This window comes from Myiozetetes cayanensis, unplaced genomic scaffold (genome assembly GCF_022539395.1).
Source record: "Myiozetetes cayanensis isolate MyiCay16 unplaced genomic scaffold, myiCay2020 scf5-8, whole genome shotgun sequence".
In the NCBI taxonomy this organism is placed as follows: Eukaryota; Metazoa; Chordata; class Aves; order Passeriformes; family Tyrannidae; genus Myiozetetes; species Myiozetetes cayanensis.
Window position 1 is genome coordinate 26,621,318 of NW_026087742.1, and position 21,461 is coordinate 26,642,778.

The 21,461-nt window shown below is 39.9% G+C and overlaps 2 protein-coding genes across 3 annotated transcripts in view; one reads left to right on the forward strand and one right to left on the reverse strand.

The window, feature by feature from the left end:
* Positions 1-3,827, forward strand: part of FAM162A (family with sequence similarity 162 member A) — a 16,558-nt gene extending 12,731 nt beyond the window's left edge. For both annotated transcript variants that reach the window (XM_050333232.1, XM_050333231.1), the window contains exons 4-5: positions 2,365-2,473; positions 3,561-3,827. In XM_050333232.1, the coding sequence (XP_050189189.1) occupies positions 2,365-2,473; positions 3,561-3,650 (199 nt within the window). In that variant the 3' untranslated portion in view covers positions 3,651-3,827. The remainder of the gene's footprint in view (positions 1-2,364; positions 2,474-3,560) is intronic.
* Positions 241-21,461, reverse strand: part of KPNA1 (karyopherin subunit alpha 1) — a 57,751-nt gene continuing 36,530 nt past the window's right edge. The window contains 3 exon segments of the mRNA XM_050333223.1: positions 241-11,096; positions 12,542-12,720; positions 13,439-13,566. Of these exon segments, the coding sequence (XP_050189180.1) occupies positions 10,909-11,096; positions 12,542-12,720; positions 13,439-13,566 (495 nt within the window). The 3' untranslated portion in view covers positions 241-10,908.

The window sequence follows — 21,461 nt, forward strand, 5'->3', positions numbered from 1 at the left end:
TGCCCTCTAAATATTTTCTGGTTTTTTGGATGCACTGCATGGGAATTGGAAATCCACCCATGTATCTCAGTGCGTCACAACGAATAAATTTTGTTAAAATGGAATCCTTCAATTTTGTATTTAATCATTTTTCTTAAATTTACGTTTGAAATACATACAGGTGTATATTATCAACTCGTATATCTTCACATGCCAAACACCTGTTTATGAGGGTTTTTAAAAAAACAAAGTTAACCGTGATTGATTTCAGTAGTTTATTGAAAGGACAAACCAAATTCTGGTAAAAGCTGACCATTTGTGCAAATGCATAGGGAATTCTTTTTATTTAGACAAATAATTCAGCCAAATCTGAGACGACAATTGAGAACTATAAACACAGAAAAACTTGTTTTCCTGTTCTGAGATTAATTAATTGTGGGTTGTAAGGGCTTGTGATATAACTCGGTAATCTTGTAAAATGTGGTGATCAGAAGTAACTCATTTATTAAACAAATATTAATCTTAGCCACTGACTTGATTTAAATGCAGACTGTGTTCAGATATCTACCTTTTGCTCTCATATGTATTCTTAACACATCTAAGGTACTTCCAAAATTAATTAGCACAGTTTTTTTAATCCTGCTTCTGTGCATTTCAGCTTAATTGCAGCTTGCACTCAGGTGGTCATTGTAGATTGTTAGCAGAAACAAATAACCTAGATGCTAAAATTAACTGTTAGTTTCATTGTAGATGGATGTGTTTGTTCCCTATGATCAGAAGCCTTGCAATCAAATCAATACTCTGACAAAAACAAGAGCAAAACTCTTTTCAGCTCTCAGGTCTTATGTGATTTACCACGTTGAACTATTGTGGATCCTTACGTATCTTTTTCTTCTTCCAAGTATAAGGGTCAAAATGTAGTAAAAGATTTCATATTCACTCATGTCTGTATACAGTAATAATTTCCCAGTTCCATTAAATCCATTATCCGTGTTAGTTTTGGGCTGTAATTACCTAGTTTGATGTATTTATTCTTTTCACCATGCACTGTGGATGCTTTTCAAGTCTTCTGGAACTTTATAACGTGGTAAATTTAATCAGTGAGAATATCAGGCCTCCTTGAGAAGGGAGTCACCTGCTCTAAATTCTGCAAGGAGAATTAAATATATAGGCAGGCTGTAAGTCTTTGGTTATTTTGCAGAGCGCATCCAAAAAGCACTAACACTTCCTTGGCCCTTCTTGCTTTGCTCTAACACAAAATTTGCTGTAACCAAGATGTCATTTGGGTAGAATGATCTTCAGAGTTTAACCCAATTAAAATAAATGGTCTTTTCTTTTAACTCTTCACATGTACAGCTGGAAGGTGTTAATAACCGCTACTCTTCTTGTGGAAGACTTCTGGTTTTTAAAGATAACAGCAGACTAGGCAACAGGTTTCCCAAAGGAGTAGTATAGCTACTGGTGTGGTAGGTAAGCCCCCTGAAATTATGGAGAGAAAAAAAGGATATAAAGGGTTCCTCTGTCCAAATCTGATGGTGGAAAGCTTACATTCCTCCACACCTCCTTAGTTTCTTACAAAAACAGATTACTTGAAGACTATTTATTCTAGCAGGAGGGAAGTGCTAACCACTTGTCTTTTACCAAGTCCTTTTCAGAATTTCTGAGGGGTATTGTACCCACCAGCCAGTGTATCATCTGTCAAATCCTGTAGTATAGGAACATGCCTTGCTGGAAAACAGACTTTGTCATAAATGACACTATTGTGAAGTTCAGGAAGTAGAAATGGCTGAGCTGTGAAAATGCTTCCCTCAGCCCAAGAAAATCCCAGCTCTTAAATTCTGTATGTTATTCTCGCTCACAAATGGTTTTTACCATACCTCTGCTATTGAGAGAAGAATGCATGTTTTACAATGCTAAATACATCACAGTTAGACTATGGAGCTTTCCCGGCTTTGCAGATATTGGAAGGTGGTAGTGAGCACAGAGGGAGTGAACAGTAAGGAAAACACTGCATTACTAAACCCTCTCTTTTTCTTGTTCTTTCCACAATGAACATACATACTTAAATGCTGCAGCCTTCCTCCTTTGCATTGCAGTCAAGTGGTCTGCAAAGGCATTACTGTCTCTTAAAAATGAAGTAACCACAGATAAAAAAGCTGGGTTTGTTTCCAGCTTTGAGAGGAATGTCTTTGTGACCAAGTATGTCCCAAGGTAGCTGGGATCAGCCTTTCCCATCTTGTAAAACTTTTTTTGTGAAAAGCACCAAGAACTATTAGCATTATAAAAAACTACCTCAATAGCATGCTAGGAGAAATTAAACAATTAGTCAAGTGATTTATTTAGGTCTTGGATAATGAGTCTGTTCTTTTATTCTTATTTCTTGAGGATTGAAACAATCAGAGCAGCAAAGACCACACTGCGTGTGAAGTTCAGCTATGTAATGATTGCCTTGACAGTAGTGGGATGCATCATCATGGTGATTAGAGGGAAGCAGGTAAGCACAGATTTTTGGCTGATGAGTGCAAATCAATCTTAACATAAACTTCTTGGTTACTCTACAGATTTTTAGTACTGTCTTGCTTTGGGGCTTTGTGGGTTTTTTTGTTTTGTTTTTTTTCATTTTATCACTGAACAAAAATGTTAGAAGTCCTCCTAGTTCCCCAGAAGAGACCCTCATTGACTAATTCCCAGTGGAAAAGGATGATGCCACTGTTAAAAGATTGCATGTGCTTCCTTTAAAAGAAAAAAACCTTTCAGCTTAAACCATCTGCATGCACAGAAGAACCTTCTTTGTATGCTGCTTTTCTCCGAAGCAGTTCTTCTAATGACAGTGTTCAGATCTTGTTTCTATGGACTGCTAAGTGTTCTAGAGAAACCTTAAAACTGGTGACAGTCTGTGAATTGCTGAATGTCAAATGACATTTCTGTCAGCATTTGTCTATTAAAATGAAAAGGATGCAGCACTCTGAAATGAAACAGGGCAAAGGTTTTTCCCTGGCTTTAGCAGAAGAGATCAAACACTGACAATTCCCAGAATATTTTCCTCTGTACTGGAGTAGTAGGAATGCAAACACCAGGAAGTGAGGACAGCTACTTTGGAAACCTTGTTTTCAAAGAAGCTGGAACTATTTGTTTCCTGAGATGAGTTCAGTTGGCTACAGTATAGTGCTAATAACACCAAGGTCACAGGTTCAGTCCCTGGATGGGCCAGCCATTCACTCGATGGTCCTTGTGAATCCCTTCCATTTCAGAAGATTCTGTGATTCTGTTTAACTTTTGTTTCTAGTACCTGTGACTTGTGAAGATTGGAGATTAGTATTATATACTGACCAGAAGCACAGAACATATCTTCTAGTACCTTAACAAAAGGGTTGAGTTTATTCCCAGAGATAATAATAAATTCAGTTTATTCCCAGCCTAAATGGTTGCTGGATATTTTATTTTACCCCTCTTGCTTCCTGGTGTTACTGCTGACAGAACTGTGCCTCGGTAAGGATAGGCCAGATATTTTGTAAGCCATCAACTCAAGTTTCAGTTCTGTGGTCCTTCAGGTGATAACTGATGATCTTATTACATTGCAGGCTGTAAAAAGACATGAAACTCTTACAAACATAAACTTGGAGAAGAAAGCCCAGTGGAGAGAGGAAAGGACTGCCCCTGCTAAACCTTAAAAGAGAAAATGAAGAGCAAGGACTGGGGAAGAAAATCCAAGTCTGTTTCAGCACTGGAAGGAGGATATAGTCACATCTTTCCTGTATGTTAGTTCTGTACACTCACGTTCAAGAAAGAATGAATACATTATCCTGTAATAATTAAACCCAGAAATACCTACTTTCTTTTCCTAATAACTGCCCCTTTCTTTCAGACTCTTTTTTTCGTGGTTAGGGGGACAGGACACGTGAGCAAACTGGAGAGACAAAATATTTGTATCCCACATATGCTATGCACTAGACTAAGCATCTTTTAAAATACTGCAGAAGCTGTACTTGCATTCTTGGTACCAGTCCCCTTTATGAAAGGTCTTACTGTCTATTTAGTTTTCACTTGTACAAACAAAATACTTTCACTGGGCAGTCATCCACTATCAGCAACTATTTCGGCTATTTTCTAGGTCCCGTCAGGAAGAAGGGGGCTATATATGGAAGAATGCAGCTATAATTATTCTGTATTGATACTGGCTGCTTCACATATTCTGTATGTTTCCCTCTGTGCAAGACAGAAAAATTACTAAGGGAGCCCTCGAGTCAGGAGTAATTGTCTGACTTGCATTAACATCATCAAAATGATCATAACTTAGCCTGTTTACCTGCTCTAGGTCCAATTATTCTGGCCCCATTTAAGTGAGGGATTACTTTCTGTGAAGAACTGCCTGCCTTCAGTAAAACAAGGAGGGAGATGGATAGTGAAACAGCATTCCAGAGAACCATTGTGTTACAGCTGGCAACCTGATGGTTGTCACACCAGAGCTGGAACAGAGATGAGCAACAGCTCCAACCTGTACTGTCAGATTTAGTATTTTGAGGCACATGAGTACGAGAAAGTCCATCAGACATTCCTGCTCTCTGCTACTATGGTCTTTATTTCCAAATCTCATTTATTTGTATTTTCCCCCTTTAAGTTGTCATCTGTACTCTCATTATACTAGCCCACCTAGAGATCACCTGCCTCATGTTTTAGAAGTGGCAGTCCCAGTAATACCTGCAAAGAGCAACTCCCAACAGTTCTACTTCTGGCATTGAGCCCAAAGAGTCACACACTATTCATGCTGAACAGCTTGCAGCAGCCAGACATAGTATTCTTCCTCCTCCTGACAGTTCATTTGGAAGGAAATGTAGATTGGAAGTGTCAGGACTGCTCAAAACCTGTTACTTCCCAGCACTGCCTGCTCACTGGTCCTGCAGACTCCAAAAATAGAAGCGACATACCAGTTTGGTAGATTTAGCTTGTGAACTTTCTCATAGAAGGAGGGTAGATTATTTTTTTTGAAACCTTTTCCAGATTAGTTTTATTACACTCCTGAAAATTAGCACTGTTGCTGAGTGAATCAAAAGCCCTACAAAAATGCATGGGAAATTTTCTCTTTATACCTGGAAAAGAGAAGCAGTAAGGTCTCTACTGCAGTCCTCTCTAGTAGCTTTGTCCTTTACTCCACAGCTAGAAAATCGTTGCTGCAGACCATCTTTCTATGAATTGCAATTCTGGGTACCACAATGAGATGTAACCAATCAGACAAGCTGTGAAGTCAATTCCACCACAGAAGTTACAACCTTCAGGTGATACCATGACTTGCCATCATATTCTCTGTATGGAAATTATCACAAGTACACTGTCAGTCAAGCAGAGCAGGCTTCCACAGCTTTGTCCACTTAATGAGCACTGAATGCAAGTCACATTTAATTCCATTGCAGGTTACATGAAACAGATTTTCCATGAGTTCTAGTTCTTAGGCACATAGGTGAGAACCAAAACAAATCTTGCCAGATTACGTGCCTGTGATCATGTATGTATTAAGTAAGACCAAAAAAAAGAGAACATGCATTTCGGACGGTATTTCAGGTTTCCACGAAGAAAAACTTGTGATTTATGCTTGGTGATGGCAGAGCTTAAAACTGCATTCCAAAAACATTACCCTTTCAATACGCATCTGAGTGCTCTCTTTGAACAGAACTGGAAGGTACCTCATCTAGTTTTGGAATAGTACTTTTTTGACTTACCCAGCTGGTAAAGTACTTCAAATAAAAATGTGCAAAATACCCCTTAGAACTGGTGATCAGTTTTCCATTTTACTTAAATTTCTATAAGCTTTTTACCATTTACTCAAAAACTGAAGTCTGGTCCAGTTTGACAAAAGCTCCATGTATCTTTTTGTCACTCTGGTATCTCCACCATTTCAGTATCTGTCATAAAAACTGTGCAGCACTGCCCACCTTTGTGTTTTCTTTCAGCTTCCATTTAGGCTCCAGAGTCTCAAACAAAAGCCCAAGACAATGTGCTTTGTGCTGTCTCCAGCTCACTCCCAACCACTGCAGTATTTTCTTGGCAAATAGCTGGGTACTAGAAAAATGATGTAAATCTTTCTCAGAGAGGCAGTGAAAGAAGCCACCTCTTTCCTAGTGTGATGGCTTCTAAGGAAGCACTTCTAAACACAGACAATGGTGACAAAACCACCGTGTTTCTGGCTGAAGCAGACTGTCCAGCTGACTGGAGAAATGAATACACCTTGGATCACCTGACAACTCATAGCTTTAGCCTGCAGCCTTTTAACAGTGCATGTGATGGAGAGGAACATAGTAAGCCCTTAAACGGTATTTAATTTTCTTTCTTCCCTTTGGCTTGGTCTGTAACACCATTCACATTTACTCAGAACAGTCACATTTATCAGTCCTATACCATATGCCATATTGCTGTACCTGTTCCAGAGGCAACTGAAACTTCCTAATGCAACGATCAATCTGGCAGCTTCAACACTGCCTCAGAAGAGCATGCAGGAACCTTATGGACATGGCCACAGCAGTACACAAACAGGTCCTGTTTATTTTCTGCTACAACTCAGGCAACTGAAGAAAGACCTTCCTGTCTAAAACTGGCATTGGAGAGTGCCAATGGTGTGTTGTACCAATTTCCAGAAGAAAATAAATCACACTGGAAGATGTGGGGAATTACTTTAAGCTGGCAGAGAGATAAGATAGCTGTTCTGGAAATCCTCAGAGAAGAACAGAAGTGTAACAGCAAGAGCACTGTCACATGTAGGACCATGTGCAATCTACTTCTTCAACACTCGGTGCTAATAGGAAAAAAAATGCAGGTTCAAGAACACACAGGTCTTTGGGGGTCATTGTCTTCCTCCATTCTCTTAACATTAGAGGAAGGGACTTCAACCACCAGTATTTGGTTTGCAGCAAGGAACCAACACAGGAATTTAGGAACAGGCTGAAGTCTGTAGGCAGCAGTTGCCCCAAATAATTATGTGGCGTCTTCCCATGAGCCTCAGCACTGGTCCTGGTTTAATTATTGAGCTTTCAATAACCTGCCCCATCATCTCTTGTATCCTCCTGAATCCAAGAGAGTAACCCTGCCTGCCATGTTCCACTGGGAAATTTACTAACAGAAAGAATAACAGCTCCTGTCTGCTGGCCCAACAAATACGCAACTTAAATGGCATTACTGATCTGTGGTCAGAACTGCTAGACAGCAATTCCAGGCAGTCTTGCATCTTCCTTTCTCTAACACCCATTTTAAAATAGACATTGTTAAAACCTGAATGCAGTGTTTCCGCCTCATTACTGATGTTGCAAAAAGAACTGGAGAAATTTTCATTAATCTTTTCACCTTAGCAGTCTGTGGGGCTTTGGGAAGGTGCTTAGATTGTGTCCCCACAAGCAGAAACAAATGCATATGTTTCAATTTGGAAGAAAACATGCGATTGCTTTTCTGGCACTCCAGGTTGCTTGGCAGAGCTAAGCGAAGAACCCAAGAACTCCCAACAGTACCCTCACCTATCCTCTACACAAGACCAGCTGCCTCCTATTTAGACACAAAACAATAGATCATTCAAAACACAGTGTGACCATCACAAAAGTGGCAGCTAGAGGTGTTCTCTGAGATGGTCCCTGTCTGAGCACATCCTTCAGGACAGCAAAGAATACTGCTTTCAGTGTTTCTAGCAGGGGGCATAGCTACACAGAACTGTGTTAGGAAGTAGTGTTCAAGCAGTAACAGATAATGATCCTCATCTTTTCAGACATGCTTTTCCTCCAAAAGAGTCCTTCACCTGTGGCCTGAACGTTATGTATTAGATGGGTAATGTTATGCTACACATTTGGCTCTGCTAAAATGCAAATACTTTACTTGCCCTTGGCTTGCCAAGTAATTCTGATCTGTATCAGTTTTTTCTTTCATAATTCACAAGTCTGATCTCCCTTCCGTACCCATTTAATTTGCAACCTTTGTTACAAGTAGATTTAGTTTCTTTTCAACATATTAAAAAGGCTAAGTAAAGCAACGCCAAGAACAGTTGCTGGAAGATCCAGATGGAAATGCACTCAATTAAGCACCATTTAAAATTACATTGAGACCTATGAGTTAGCCACATTTTAATCCATTTAATGTGTGCCATGTTGATTTTTGTATTGTTGTGGTTTTCAGTCAGAATATTACGCGGTACCGGTCAAATGCCTTACACAGTCTAAGTATTTATGACAACAATATTACCTGCGTCAACCAGGCCTGTCACTTCAAACAAACATACCAAGTTTAAAGATTTATACTTATCTGCTCTGAATTCACATATCCACGGCAAAAGTAACAAATACTGGCCAGGCTCCTTACACAGGAAGGCACACCACTCAGCTTAAATGGACTCTTTTTTAATTCACTCATTTAGAGGCAATTGTCATTACGTTGGGGGGGGCAGGGGAGGGAAACGCCAATGCACCACATTGTTTTCACTAGCCTGGAAGAGAAAACACTTATATATATATAGATATATAGGTATGTATATATATACACACACTTTATGCATGTGTGTATATATATATGTGTGTGTGTGTGTATATATGTATATATACACGCTAGTGTATATATACACAGAATATACATATATGAATATACAGAATATATGCACACACACTTTGCTCAGATTTGTTTACAAAATATGTAGCATTTTTATACCATCCAATAAGAGGTACATGGTTTTAAACAAATCTTATAGAAATGACATGTTATTGGAAATTTACACGTAAAAAAATCCAGCACAAAAAAATCCAAAAGCTAAAACAAGATTTTGCTACTAATCAGTGCTTCTATCACCCTTCAAGAAAAGAGAAACACAGTTATTTATATGTGATGTAAAGGCAACATTGAGGGTTTTTTTTGCTTTTTTAAATTAACCACCAAATTTAACCCCCTAAAATTACAAAGAATTGAAGTCCATTTACAGATCAAGTGCAGTAAACTAAATGTTCCTTCAGCACAAAGCAGCACTAGAGAAAATAACTGGGAGAGGGAAAGTGGAGGCCAACTGGCTTAGCTAGGGAGGCAGCAGGTGGCTTCTGCAGTGGCCACACAGGTCAGAGTCTCCATCCTGAAGCAGAGACAGAACCAAAGACTTTATTTAAATAATGGTCACACAGAGCTGATGTTCAGACCTTTGCCTAGCTTCTTTCAGCAGTATGACAAGTGATTTATGTATTTTTATAACTGTATCCAATGGGCTGGTTTTGCTTTTGCAGTGGCTTATCACTGAGAGGAGTCACGAGGATCTTGCAGACAGTTCTGCCACTAACATTTACCACAGGTCCATGGCGCTGCAGCTGGCAGTGGCGATTTTGAAATGTTTACACTGGACAAATGTGTGTTCCAAGCATCCAAAATGGCTTGAAAGAACATAGCCTGATGCAGGGGGGAGCGGACGGCCTAGGGAATCCATTGCATTTACCGAAATGGAACGGCCACTTTCAATCACGTGGCATCTCCCCAGTTGTGTGAAGAGTTTGGTGTCAGTGTCAGCTGAACTCAGTGAGGAGTGGCTGGCCTTTGCATCAGAGGTCTGTGATCCAAGCAGGTCGCGGAGCCAAGAACATGCTGCTAGCAGAAGGGCAGTCCACAGCTGCGAGTGGCAGCTGTCATGCAGTCGGCGATGCCTTGCAGATGTCACCTGTAGGAACCATGCGTTCCATGCTAATTCACCTGAAGTCTCATCAACAGCAAAAGGGAAAAATGAAATGAGAGGGCCAGGTGGATCCAGGTGTAATAGTACTATCCTTTGAATGTAGTGTCATTTTAGTTGTTAAATAAGGGGCTTGACCAGGAGGACTCTATTCCATCAGGTGGGCTGGAGAGGAAGCTCTTGTCTTGTGAAAATGAAAAGGAGATCTAATGCTCCTTGTGCTAAGTTTTACAAATTAAGATTTCTGTGTTCAGAAGGTAATTTTTCAGAAGACAAACCTGTTCAAGTCACGCTGTGTAAAAATGTGAAGAGGCAGACAGGAATTTTTCAGCCATAACTATAATAACAAGGACTGGACTCTGGAGCATGAAGTCAGAAAGGACTTGATTTTTAAGAAAGGTCCAGCTGGATCATACTGTGCTGGCAAGCAGAACTGAGGGCAATTTCTCCATTCTAGAAGCTGTTTTGGAAAGTTGTTTCTGGGGAGGTGTTAAGAGTGACCTATTCACAGGTTCTTTTTTTGTGGATGGAGAGGAAAAACTGGGAAGGTATACAAATCTCCACAGTGGTCTGCAATCCAACTTGGGAGCTCAGTGTTGAGACGGGATGGGGCCAGATGTGTTCAGTATTCTTAAGAACCACAAAACATGTCCATTGCAGCCTGTTGTTGCACGGGATAGAGAACTTACTCCATTATTTGTAACATGTTCCTCATGCCAATAACCCCAGCTGGCACGTACAGCAAAGTAGATACATTGCATGTGAAGGTTTAACTCATCTCTCGCCGCCATCCAAAGAGGAGGCATCCAGGGGAGAACATGAAGGATGAATTCAGCTACGTTCTCAGAAAGGCTGAACATCTCCCTGGACTGCAGGCACACACTGCAGCAAATACAAGAGAAAAGCAGCCAGCCTTCTCTTGGATGCCAGGAGTGTGGGGGCTAGTGGATGAGGGACTATTTTCCCGTAATAGGAAGAGGGAATATCTCAAAGTATAGAAAGGTGCCTCAACTCCACGAAGATGACAGTGGAGAGATTCAGAATCTAGAGGAGAAGGGTGATTCTGGAGACCCCTTGCCAAGGAGGGGGCATCCTGCCATGGAGAGCCAAAAGTTTTCCAGACGTATGTAAGAGCATGTGCACAAGGCAAGCGAATGAGCGCAAACAGGGTTATGGAAAACATTGAGAGAATCACTCCACGGGTGGCTTGTGGCTCGACAACAGGATTGGCTAGGTAGAGGAGCACACAGCACAGGGGCACCTCAAAGCTGGAAGCCTTCCATGGGAGCCTCACACTGCTGGAAGATGTACTGTTGCTGGTTGATATCCACTTGCGGGGCAATGCTGCTGTCTTCATCCTCTGTTCCAAAGTAGTGCTCAATCAGATCAAAGGCCTTCTGATAAATCTCTTGATTTTCATGGCTCTGCAAAAATTCAATCTTGTCCAAGCCTGCAAAGAAAAGAAGTACATAAAAGTTATAGCTCAGTGAAAGCATATGACCATGACAGTTTTCAGTCCGCTGTGAATATTTACATTTGATGACAACTGTCTCCCACCTTCAGAAAAAACAGGCCCCCCTAAAGAGACCCTTACCCAACTTATACTCTCCACAACCAAGGAAAAACAGGTTGAACTACAGAGTTCCCTGTAACTGTGTTGTCTGTTTAACTGTGTTAACTGTTTCATACTCTCTGTCTGCCTCTACCCTCTCACTCAAAAATTAAATCCACAGGCTTGAATGGGTAAAGAAGAACAAGGCCTCAAACTCAAAGACTTCTTCTGAAGAGACTTTAAGGACCAAATTTCCTGAAGTGTGTTCCCAGTGCTTTCCTTATGAGGACTATGACTACAGAATCACTTAAGTGCAAGTTGAAAAAGACTTCTGATAATCATCCAGTCCAACCTGCAACCCAGCCCAGGAATATTAACCAACACCAGATTAGGTCTGCTGTGTCTACGCAAGTATTCAAAACTTCCAAGGATGGAGACTCTGTTACCTAATCTGTATCCAATGAATATACAATGCAGTTAAACTCAGGCAACCAGTTTTTGGGAGGCATTAAGCAAATGGGCAAATTCAGGCCTTGTAGTCAGATACAAAGGAAAATAATACAGCAAGGAATAACAAAATCCAGGTGTTAACCATTTTAGTAAATCTCTAATATTGGGAATTGTACTGGCTTTCTTGTCTACCCCTTTTCTACATATGAAGACTAGAGTACACAATTCTCTGATACTCTATACATATTCCTTTAACACTGACGTGAAAAGGGAAGTTAAAACCTAGAAGCAGGAAAGAAAAAATCCTATTCTGATATAACTGTTCCCAGGAAGTCAAGGTAACCATGAAGGTAAACAAGGTTCAAGAAACCACCTTCAATGATGCTATCTTCTTCTATACTGCTCTTGATACCCATTTTTATTTTTCTTAATAAGAACTTAAGAGCAGCAGTACCTCAGAACTGAAATGAAATCACACTGGTATGTGCCAGAACCTCAGCATAGCAGAGGCAAACAAGGAATTTGCAGCTGCTGCCATAATTCTGCAGGGCAGCAGAAAGGGATGAGGGAAAGGTTTGAAACCTGAGCAACAGAGCACTGCACCTGAGCTTTTATCTGCTGTGAAGGAAAGATATTGATATGACTGAATGACTCCCAGAAGGCTTTCTCAGGGACAAAAGAAATCAATAAAAGAAAATCTGCACACACTGTTTTCCGTCTACAGGCAGTCAAAGATAATGTAAAAAACCAGAGTACACTGGAGACTTATCAAAGAACAGGTTCTTTTCAGCGAACCTTTCATAAGGTAATTAATAGAATTAGATCTACTGAAACTCTAATGGGATCATGATCTTGGCTTTATGGCCTGACTTGCACAAGCGTTTTGCTCATACCATAAGCTTCTTCAATAAGAGCGCAGTAAGGATTAATGCCAGTGCCACTGCGTTTGGATTCCTGCTCTCCAAGCCTCAGGATGTTCTCCAGCCCGTTCAGTGCTACTTGCACAATCTTTGAGTCCATTACTGTGAGGAGGTCGCAGAGTGGTCTGATGCATCCCAGTTCCACTAAATACCTGGAAAACAACATATAGACCCCAGTAAATTGTCTGCAAAATTGTAACTGGTGTAGCCATTTAAGCACTTAGCATGAAGGTTTAAGAAACCAAAGCAATCAGATAAAATATTGACTGGAGAAACTAAAGAAAACTAAAGAAATTAACTGACTAGTTGCATCTAGTCAATTCTGCTGAAACAATCAAAATAACTTTAAAATACCTTCTCTGAACCCCCTTTATAGCTATGAAATAATGACTTCTTTTTGTACCATAAATTTATATTTCTATCAACAGCAACTATGTTGTTAATATGTTTATAAAGTTATTTGCTATTTTATACAAAATAAAATAAGTGTAACGTACCAGTTCAAGTTAAACAGGAAAAGCAATACATGTGATAGCCACTGTCTGAGGTGCCAAACTATTCCTCTCCAAACTGCTAATGCACTTTGTTACACTCCACAACATCCACTCAGAAGTTAGTTTAAAAGTTTCACTTAGTTTTTTTCATGTAAGAGAAACAGTTCAGTTATTTAAATAAGCACTAGAGCTAAAATACTTCTATGATTTCTCCCTAAAGGAATGAAAGGTTTAATCACAACAAGGACATGGTCTCTCTGGATACAAGACTGAAAGCATACAGAAAGGTACAACCAATTTCTAGGTTGATAAGTTTGTTTTCTTGCACAAACACTAATTCACTCAATTGCATTGCAACATTTTAACAATTTCATACTTGATCTGTTCAGCAGAGCCTCCAGATGTTGCATTTGTGATTGCCCATGCAGCTTCTTTCCTTGTCCGAAACTCAGCCGTTTGCAAAATATTTATAAGAGCTGGGAAGATATGGGCATCTATGACTGTCTGCAAAAACAAATGACACGTCAGGGTTATAATAAAGATTAGAAATAACTTCCTTGTCCTGAGCTAGTTAATGTCTGTGCTCAGCACAGCACACTGAACAATGAAATGTCACTTTATCAAGGGGCCAAAACCGATAAATCAGTTTTCAGCTTTACATTCAAAATCCTAGTTATTGCCATGGTTTGTGTTCATCCCAAAAATTCAAAACACATTCAGACTGAAGTGGCTGGCATATCTAAGGAGTTACTTAATCGCACCCCGACAGTAAAAGAATGCCGTACTTCCCTTATTTTTCCAGGTAGTGAACCACTCGGTTATTAAGTCAGTAAACCATTCCGTCATTAAGATCCCTTAAACTTCATATTCCTATGCACCAAACTACATTTCCACTGGGCAAGACAACAGAGCAAAGAGAACCCAAAGCAGCAGATGGTTCAGCAGTAGGGTTAACTGCTTAGCTCAACAAAGTGGTACAAGTCAAATGAGTATTTGGGCAGCAACTCCTAAGTTTCTAGTAACTTCCTGTGAAAACAGCCTTCTGCAACAAACAACCTTCTGCAATTAAACCAGTTTTGCTACAGAGATAGGACAAGGATCTGAAATACTTTCATAAGGATCATTCAAACAACCAAGAGTTCAGGACTACATTTTTAAACTACCACTTCACGTTTGTAACTTATCACAGAACTGATAAAGGAAAATTCAAAGAAAGCCAAAAAGATGCTTTTCACGGATCTCTGTAGAAGAAAACTAACAGATTACATACAGCAAAAAGCTGTAGTCAATTCACAGTGTGAATGGCTACCTGGTGAAAATAAAAAAACTGTCTGATATTTCTTTTATCCTTGTTTGTCTGGACATCCACACTGAATCTGCTTTGCAAATCCACACCACCTATAGTTGCCCCCTGACATATTTTACTGCAAAAAAACCCACTTAATTTTTAAAAATATACCAAAGCCACACACTGTTAAGGGTCCATTGAACACAAGAGCACCCGCTTCATTACGGCTGTAAGATCAAGAGCCTTATCAAAGGGAGATACAAGTAACAAGAAAGAAAGAAATAAAACACACAGTGACACACACTGTGATAGACAGGGGTAAGAGAGACAATTACAAAGAAGGAAAAGCTCCAGTCACTAATTAACGGGTCATTACGAGCCTACAGGCAGAGAGCCAGCCTGGATTTTGTAACTGATGACAGGGATAGGTGGAACTGCTAAACTCAGTAACAAATCTTTTCTTCACTGTTTTACCATGTAACCCCCCGTCTCTAGCTCGCTGAGCGCTGTAAGGATTAGGTGCTCACAAATGAGATCCGCATGACTGAATTTGGGCCAGGAACTGGATCTGACCGCAGGAGAAACCTGTGTCTGTGAGGCCAGCAACTGGAGTGGGTGGGCATCTCAGCATCAGTAGCTGGAAGGGCCAAGGACTAAGGTCCCAGAAAACATGAATTTGGGGCCAGCAACTGATGTCAGACCTTGGATAAAGGGACCCCTACAACTGGAGCAGGTGAAGGCCCCGGCATCAGCCACGGGGGCAGGATCATAGTCCATAGCGCCTGTTGTGCCTGGATGCCAGCAACTAGGGGACTGAACTCAGCACTTCAACTGGAATGGGACTGCAGGTCACAGGACCATGGGCTTGGCTCTGCGTGATGAAGGAATTTAATAATAATGGCCAGTCTTCGCGAGCGAAGATCCGGGGAAGGTCTTTACACCTTCCAGCCTGCGCATTGGATTTTTTAGGTGAGACACAGTGTGCGCGGAACTGAGCCCACCCTTTAATCTAAGGTTCATCTGCCAGGGCCAAGCGAGCTTGGACGGTGGCAGCGAGGTCCTTAGGACGTAGGTGGGTTGCCTTTAAGGGCTAACGAGCCCCACCTGCCCGGGAGTGGCCCTGACCGGGAATCGAACCCGGGTCTCGGCGGTGATAGCGCCGCACCTTTACCACTAGACCACCAGGGGCTCCACTGAGGGAATTTACATTATCCCAAAGCATGGTGGTGAGTGTGGAAGATCACGATTTTATTTAATTTGCTGGCAAACTGACTAGGCAGAGCAAGTGGGAAGCTCAGGATCCAGGCATGGACAGGGGTCTGCAAGCGTGGAGATGCTCGAGACAAGCATGTGCATCTGTTTGCTAGTGAGAATCAAGCTGAACAAGCCAATGAGTAGAACCGAAGTGCAGTGAGTGAAGAGAGCTCATGATCCAGCCATGGACAGCAGATGAGCAGAGAGCCCACAGTGACAGTCAAGAGATCTGTGACTCTGTGTGTGTGCTTGTGGATCTAGAGAGTGTTTTTTCACTAGTAAACTTCAATCCTCATCAGACAAGAATGAAAAAGAGGACTTTTCAGTCTACATTTCATTTTATGTGAGCCCAGAGAGCGCTACACAAGGGTGTTGTTGAGGTAAGAAGCCCTTAAGAGAACAATGCACTAAGGGATATTCTCTACTGAAAGCTCTTGATATAGATCTAGGATAGGATACTTTAGGGCACTAGTTTTTACTATTGTGGCAAAGAATAAGTCAAAAAAAATCCCATTAGCACTTCTTAAATCCTCTCCCCAAAATTAAACTTTTACAGGAGATTTATTTCCTTAGAAAGTCTCTTCTTAAAATCAACTTCTTTAGTAACTACTAAAACCAGAGTATGTTACATGATAGCATGGAACTAAATCAGCACATCTTACCTGACAGGCAGTAACCATGCTTTGAACCTTCTTACTGCCAGAAAAAAAAAAGCTATCTGAAAATGTTTCAACTTAAACTGGTAAAATACTAAGAGAAATTCGGAATAAAGGGGACTAGCAGCAGGATAGCAGTTAAGTGGGAGAACATAAAAGGTTCTTGTTTTTCTTCTGTTTCAATCAATTTTAAACTCTGTTTCAGTGCTTCAGTGGGTAAAATTACTCTTCTTAAGAGTAGAGAAATGTTCACTTGAATGTTTTCAGAAAGAACTGAATCCAGGTCTCGCATCTCTTGAGTGAGTGCTCTTACTTTCATTTATTTTTATTTCTTACTCTATTGTATAAAAGGCTATGGGCACCCTGTTTACTTTCTGCTCAACAATGATGTTGACTATCTTTACCCAAGCAGAACAGGTTAAAGCACCACGATAAGCCACAGCCTTTCATAAGGCACTTCAGTGGCTTGAGAGAGAAGCAGATTATCAGTCACTATATTTTATGTTTCCTACCGCTTGACATGCATTTTAAGTGTTGTCACCACCCCATCCTAGCATGAGTCTCAGTTAAAGGTACTTAACTGTCCCTCTGTAATACAGCAAAGCTTTTCAAATAGCAGTCTCTCAACAATTGAAACTTTCAGAGCTCAACTTTAGAGAAAAAAATTAACTAGGTCAGAAAATGCTTTGTTTTAACCTTAATATGTTTACTAGATTTCAAAAGTCAGTTAAGCTCAGCAAGGGTGGAAACAATAAAGCATTAATACAGAGAAAGTGCTAGCAGCATCCAAGACTTACACCCTATGTCTTGTAGCCCTGCCCACAGCAGTTACTCTGGAAAGCACATTAGAATGCCTAAGGATTCCTATCTCTATGATATTTTATGTGGGAACAACAGTTACTGTGGAAACAGGTCACGTTTCCCTTTCAGTTAAATTTCTTTTAAGTGATAAAACAGTAAATACTGAAATAGAATTTGGGTTTGCTTTTTCTTTCTTTTTTTCTTGAAGAAAAGTAAACCTCAGGCAGAGTGAAATTCTAAAAGGACTGTAACAGGATGAAGTCTTTAAAACTTCTGAGGATTTAGAATGGCTTAATTCAAATTACTTCACTTTTTTGGCATTCCTATACTGCGTGAGCCTGACATGTAGTAGTACAATGAAGATTAAAGTAATGCACTGCATATGAAATTCTCAAGATCAGCACAGCTGTTAAACAAAATAAACACAATCCCAGGATTTCAGTTCAATAAGAACTTTAAAAACAGGAAGGAAATAAAAAGGTTTTAGGTTGCTGCTACTAGGCACGGAGGTGGTATTTACCAAATACAACAAAAATCTCTTTTCTGCACAATAGGTAATCCAACGCCCATCCTTTGATAAATTAAACTAATACTGAAGCTTTTGCCCAGCTGCATCCACTGGTATTTGATGGAACTGAACCCCATCTGGAGTTGTAACTGTGAGTCTTTCAGAAAACTGAAATTCAATTTTAATTGAAACATGAATTTTCAAATTTAATTTGAACTGATTTGTAATGCTCAGTTCTTCAGCAAATCTGGTCCTCACTTTCAAATTGTTAACTTTTCTATGTTTATCTGGGGGGTGAGTTTGTTGTTTGGGGGTTTTTTTAATAGTTGGTATCCCTGTGCTGCAGTCCTCCAAGAAGGTTGCCTGTCTTTTGAAAACATTCTATCCATTTTATTTTAATCAAGCTTCTTCCTTTACAGTATTTGATTTTTAAAGAGTGAAGCTGGATTAAAAAAAATGCATTTTCAGAGGTTTATTACACCTGCATGGATGTTTAATCTAAATATATTGTAATCACTGTTAGGAAGGTCTTAGCAGCAGTATATTAGATTACTATTTTGAGCTGGTAGTACCACAGGAATTTGCTTCTCCCTCTTGGGGTTCCCACAACTAAATCAATATGCAAAAACACACACATCTAGTGTGCACATGTGGCCATCACATGTCTACATATGACTCATCACATAAATGTGAATGCACACAAGTTTCACACTGTGACAGTTTCCCTGCAAGCTCTACTCGTTACCTTTAACAGATGAAGATTACAGTCACCAGACAACTGGCAGCTGCAAATACAGCCCTACTGCTCCTCCTGGCTGGAAATTATAGTTCATAGAGGCTGCTCAGTTACTTCTATTCAAGTTACCTTGTTTATTGATTTAATTTACAACTGCTTTATAAATAACATAGCAAATATTTGTAAGGCAAAACTACGTAACATGGTGGCATGAGTACAAAACCAACTGTCATCAAAGAGCCAGAAAGGAAGCCCTTCAGATCTCAATTCTAATGAACTTTTATGTTGTTGACATCTAAGCCTGTATACTCCAAACTGTGTGCAAAGCAAGCTTCTAGCCTGTTTACACAAGGCTGCTACTGCCATCAGGAAGAACCTGCACTATAATGAACAGCACCTTGTTGAGCTGTCTCCTGCTTTTAGGAGTCAGTTCTATAAAAACCAAAACAAGCAAACTGAAAACAAATAAACAGAAAAACCCCAAACAAACAAACCAAATTCCCAAAGGCAACATACACTACTGACTGCTATGGTTTTCAGGCAGAATAAAGGAATAAAAGGTATTCTAGCTCTGCTTGCCCTCAATGTGGTGTGAGGTATGGAATTCACCACATGCAGAAGTCTGAAAATAGATTTTGTACTTAAACACAAAGTTAAACCCAAAAGAGATTAATCTTTGACTTTCATTTAGTCCACAAACTAATATGACCTTGTTAGTAATGCCACATTTTGCTCTTAATTAAGATACTTTTGAAGTCCTACTACCACAAAGAGCATATGAAGATTTTTAGACCACCTATACAAACTATGAGAAACAAAACACACTTTATATTTAAGGTAATTGGATGCCTGTGTAAACCACAACTCTGTGTGAACCATATCATTCCTTTTGGAGAGGAGCCTCTAACAATTCTGAGTTTCTGTCTTTATCATGTTTTGTAAAAATGTATTTCATTCCAGTGTTTTTAAAACTGACCAGGCAATGTATTCTTTGCTGCATTTGCCCATGTCACTCTTCAGCAAGGATAGGAAACCCTAAAGGAGAAAAAATACAGCACAGATCCTGTTGCTACCATGCCTAGCCATACTCAGACTTCCCGATGTTCTTGTGAAAATTTAAAGTATATTAGAAAAGAAGTGATAAGTTTCTTAACCTGTCAAGAGGAGAGAACTCCTATGATGTCTTCACTGTCAGACATGGAAGATTGTGTCTGATGTACTGCCTTTCATAGCTTTTCAACGTGTTGCGAAGTTAAGACACAGATCATTTTCTGAGGTATGTGATAGCCTTTCATACCCTTCAGAAGGGTCGACAGTCAGGATTAAGCTTCAGTTGTGCAGTTCTCCTTCTGACTCCCAGGAAGATGTAGTTCCCCTTCTCCCTGACTGGGGAAGCTATCCACTGAAGTACAGCAAAGCTGTATACAAACTAGGAAATTAACAAACAAAAACTATACTTAGTGACAATCATGACTGCATCAGGATATACACATCCACCCCAAACTTAAAAGCACAGAAATAAAGAGGGGAAAGACTGCTGTATTCCACCACGCTTTTCTGTTGCCTAGGTACTGTTGATAACACACTCTGAAAGGCTTTCACATCCACCTCTGGTGGGGAAATAAACCCAAACCTTCTGTGCTTTAGTAAGAGCTACCAAAGAAAGTTCAGCACGCACTTTCACACATCTCATGCATGTTAATTTACATTGCCTTAATGCTATCAAGAGTTTACTTGATTGTGATGGAGTGCAAATCTAATAGTGAAGGCTGCTGCCTTATCTTTCAGGAATGGCAGTGAAAGCCTCTGGAGTGTGCTACCAAACAGCATTGTAGGCAGTATGGAAGTGGAGATGAATATAGAAGTCCTTCCCTCTAACTTTAAATTTCTATACTTTACAGTGGGTGGATGGAGGGAATGTAACCCAATGCAATCTTAAGCAACACTAAATATAGCTCTGTCTGTTAATATTGATTAGGTAAAATACCTATTAGATTTACCACATATTTTATTCTTTTCTTTGTGAGAAGAGGGGACTGCTAGACTATGGCTTGAGCACTGCCCAAAGATTCCATAGTATTCTAACATCTCAACTGATCTGGAGCAACAACCTCCTAGTTAGATCAGCTGGTAACTTGCAATAATGTGGCTTACTATGCCAGGCAGACATGAGATAAAACTATCATGTGCTCAAATTGTTCTTGTCTGATTTCTGTGCATTTTCAAGATCCAATCAGTAACACAGAGACTGGAATAGATCTGGCTCCAGTCTACAGCCTCCTGTAGGAACTGTTGAGCAATCTGGAGTTACTGAAGAGAAAGGAAAATAAATTATTTACTTTAGAGTTGCATCTAGCATTTTAGAATTTCTTATGTAAGGAAGACCAAGTCTTAAGAAATAATGTTTTAATTCATCACAGTGTGAAACTAATTTAGAGAAAGAAAAAAAACCAACTACCAACTCACAGATGAAATAGGTTCACCCACAAACTCAGTTAAATTGGATATTGTTCCCAGATGGGAATTATCCTTTATCCCCACAGCTATTAAAAGCAGACTATGCTTTTATTCTCAATTTTAGGATATGACCATCTTCAAGAAACACTTTACCAAACAGCATTTTCCAACGTCAGAAATTACTTTTTTATAATGTTTTTCAGCTCAAGTGTTTACAATAATTTTGACATTAAGTAGGAGTTGCCTGAAATAACACCTCAGAGGAGTTTTTTGAGAAATGCACACCTGTCAGCTCTGGAGCTGAAAGGAGGTTTCATCACACCTTGTATCTTGCACAACATTCTCCAGGTTGAGACCAGAAACTAAAGAATCAAGACCCTTTCTGGAACTTGTTACACATGTGCAATGAGATTTTCCTTTCAACACAAGATAATCGTTGCAATTACACCTGCAGCTGCCACTTTTACTTCCAAGAAATACTGGCTTTGAGATCAAGCGTGTTGTAAGCATTTTCTACTGCCCTTTACTTCACAATTTTCTTCCTTCTGCAGTTCCAAAAAAATCTAAGCCTCATGATGGACATGATTTGGAATATGTCATCATTACTAGGATAGTTATCTCCCACTCAGAATTGGAAACGCTATTTTTTTAAATCTCATTTTTTTAACTGTCAATATATATTAAATTGGGTATGCATTT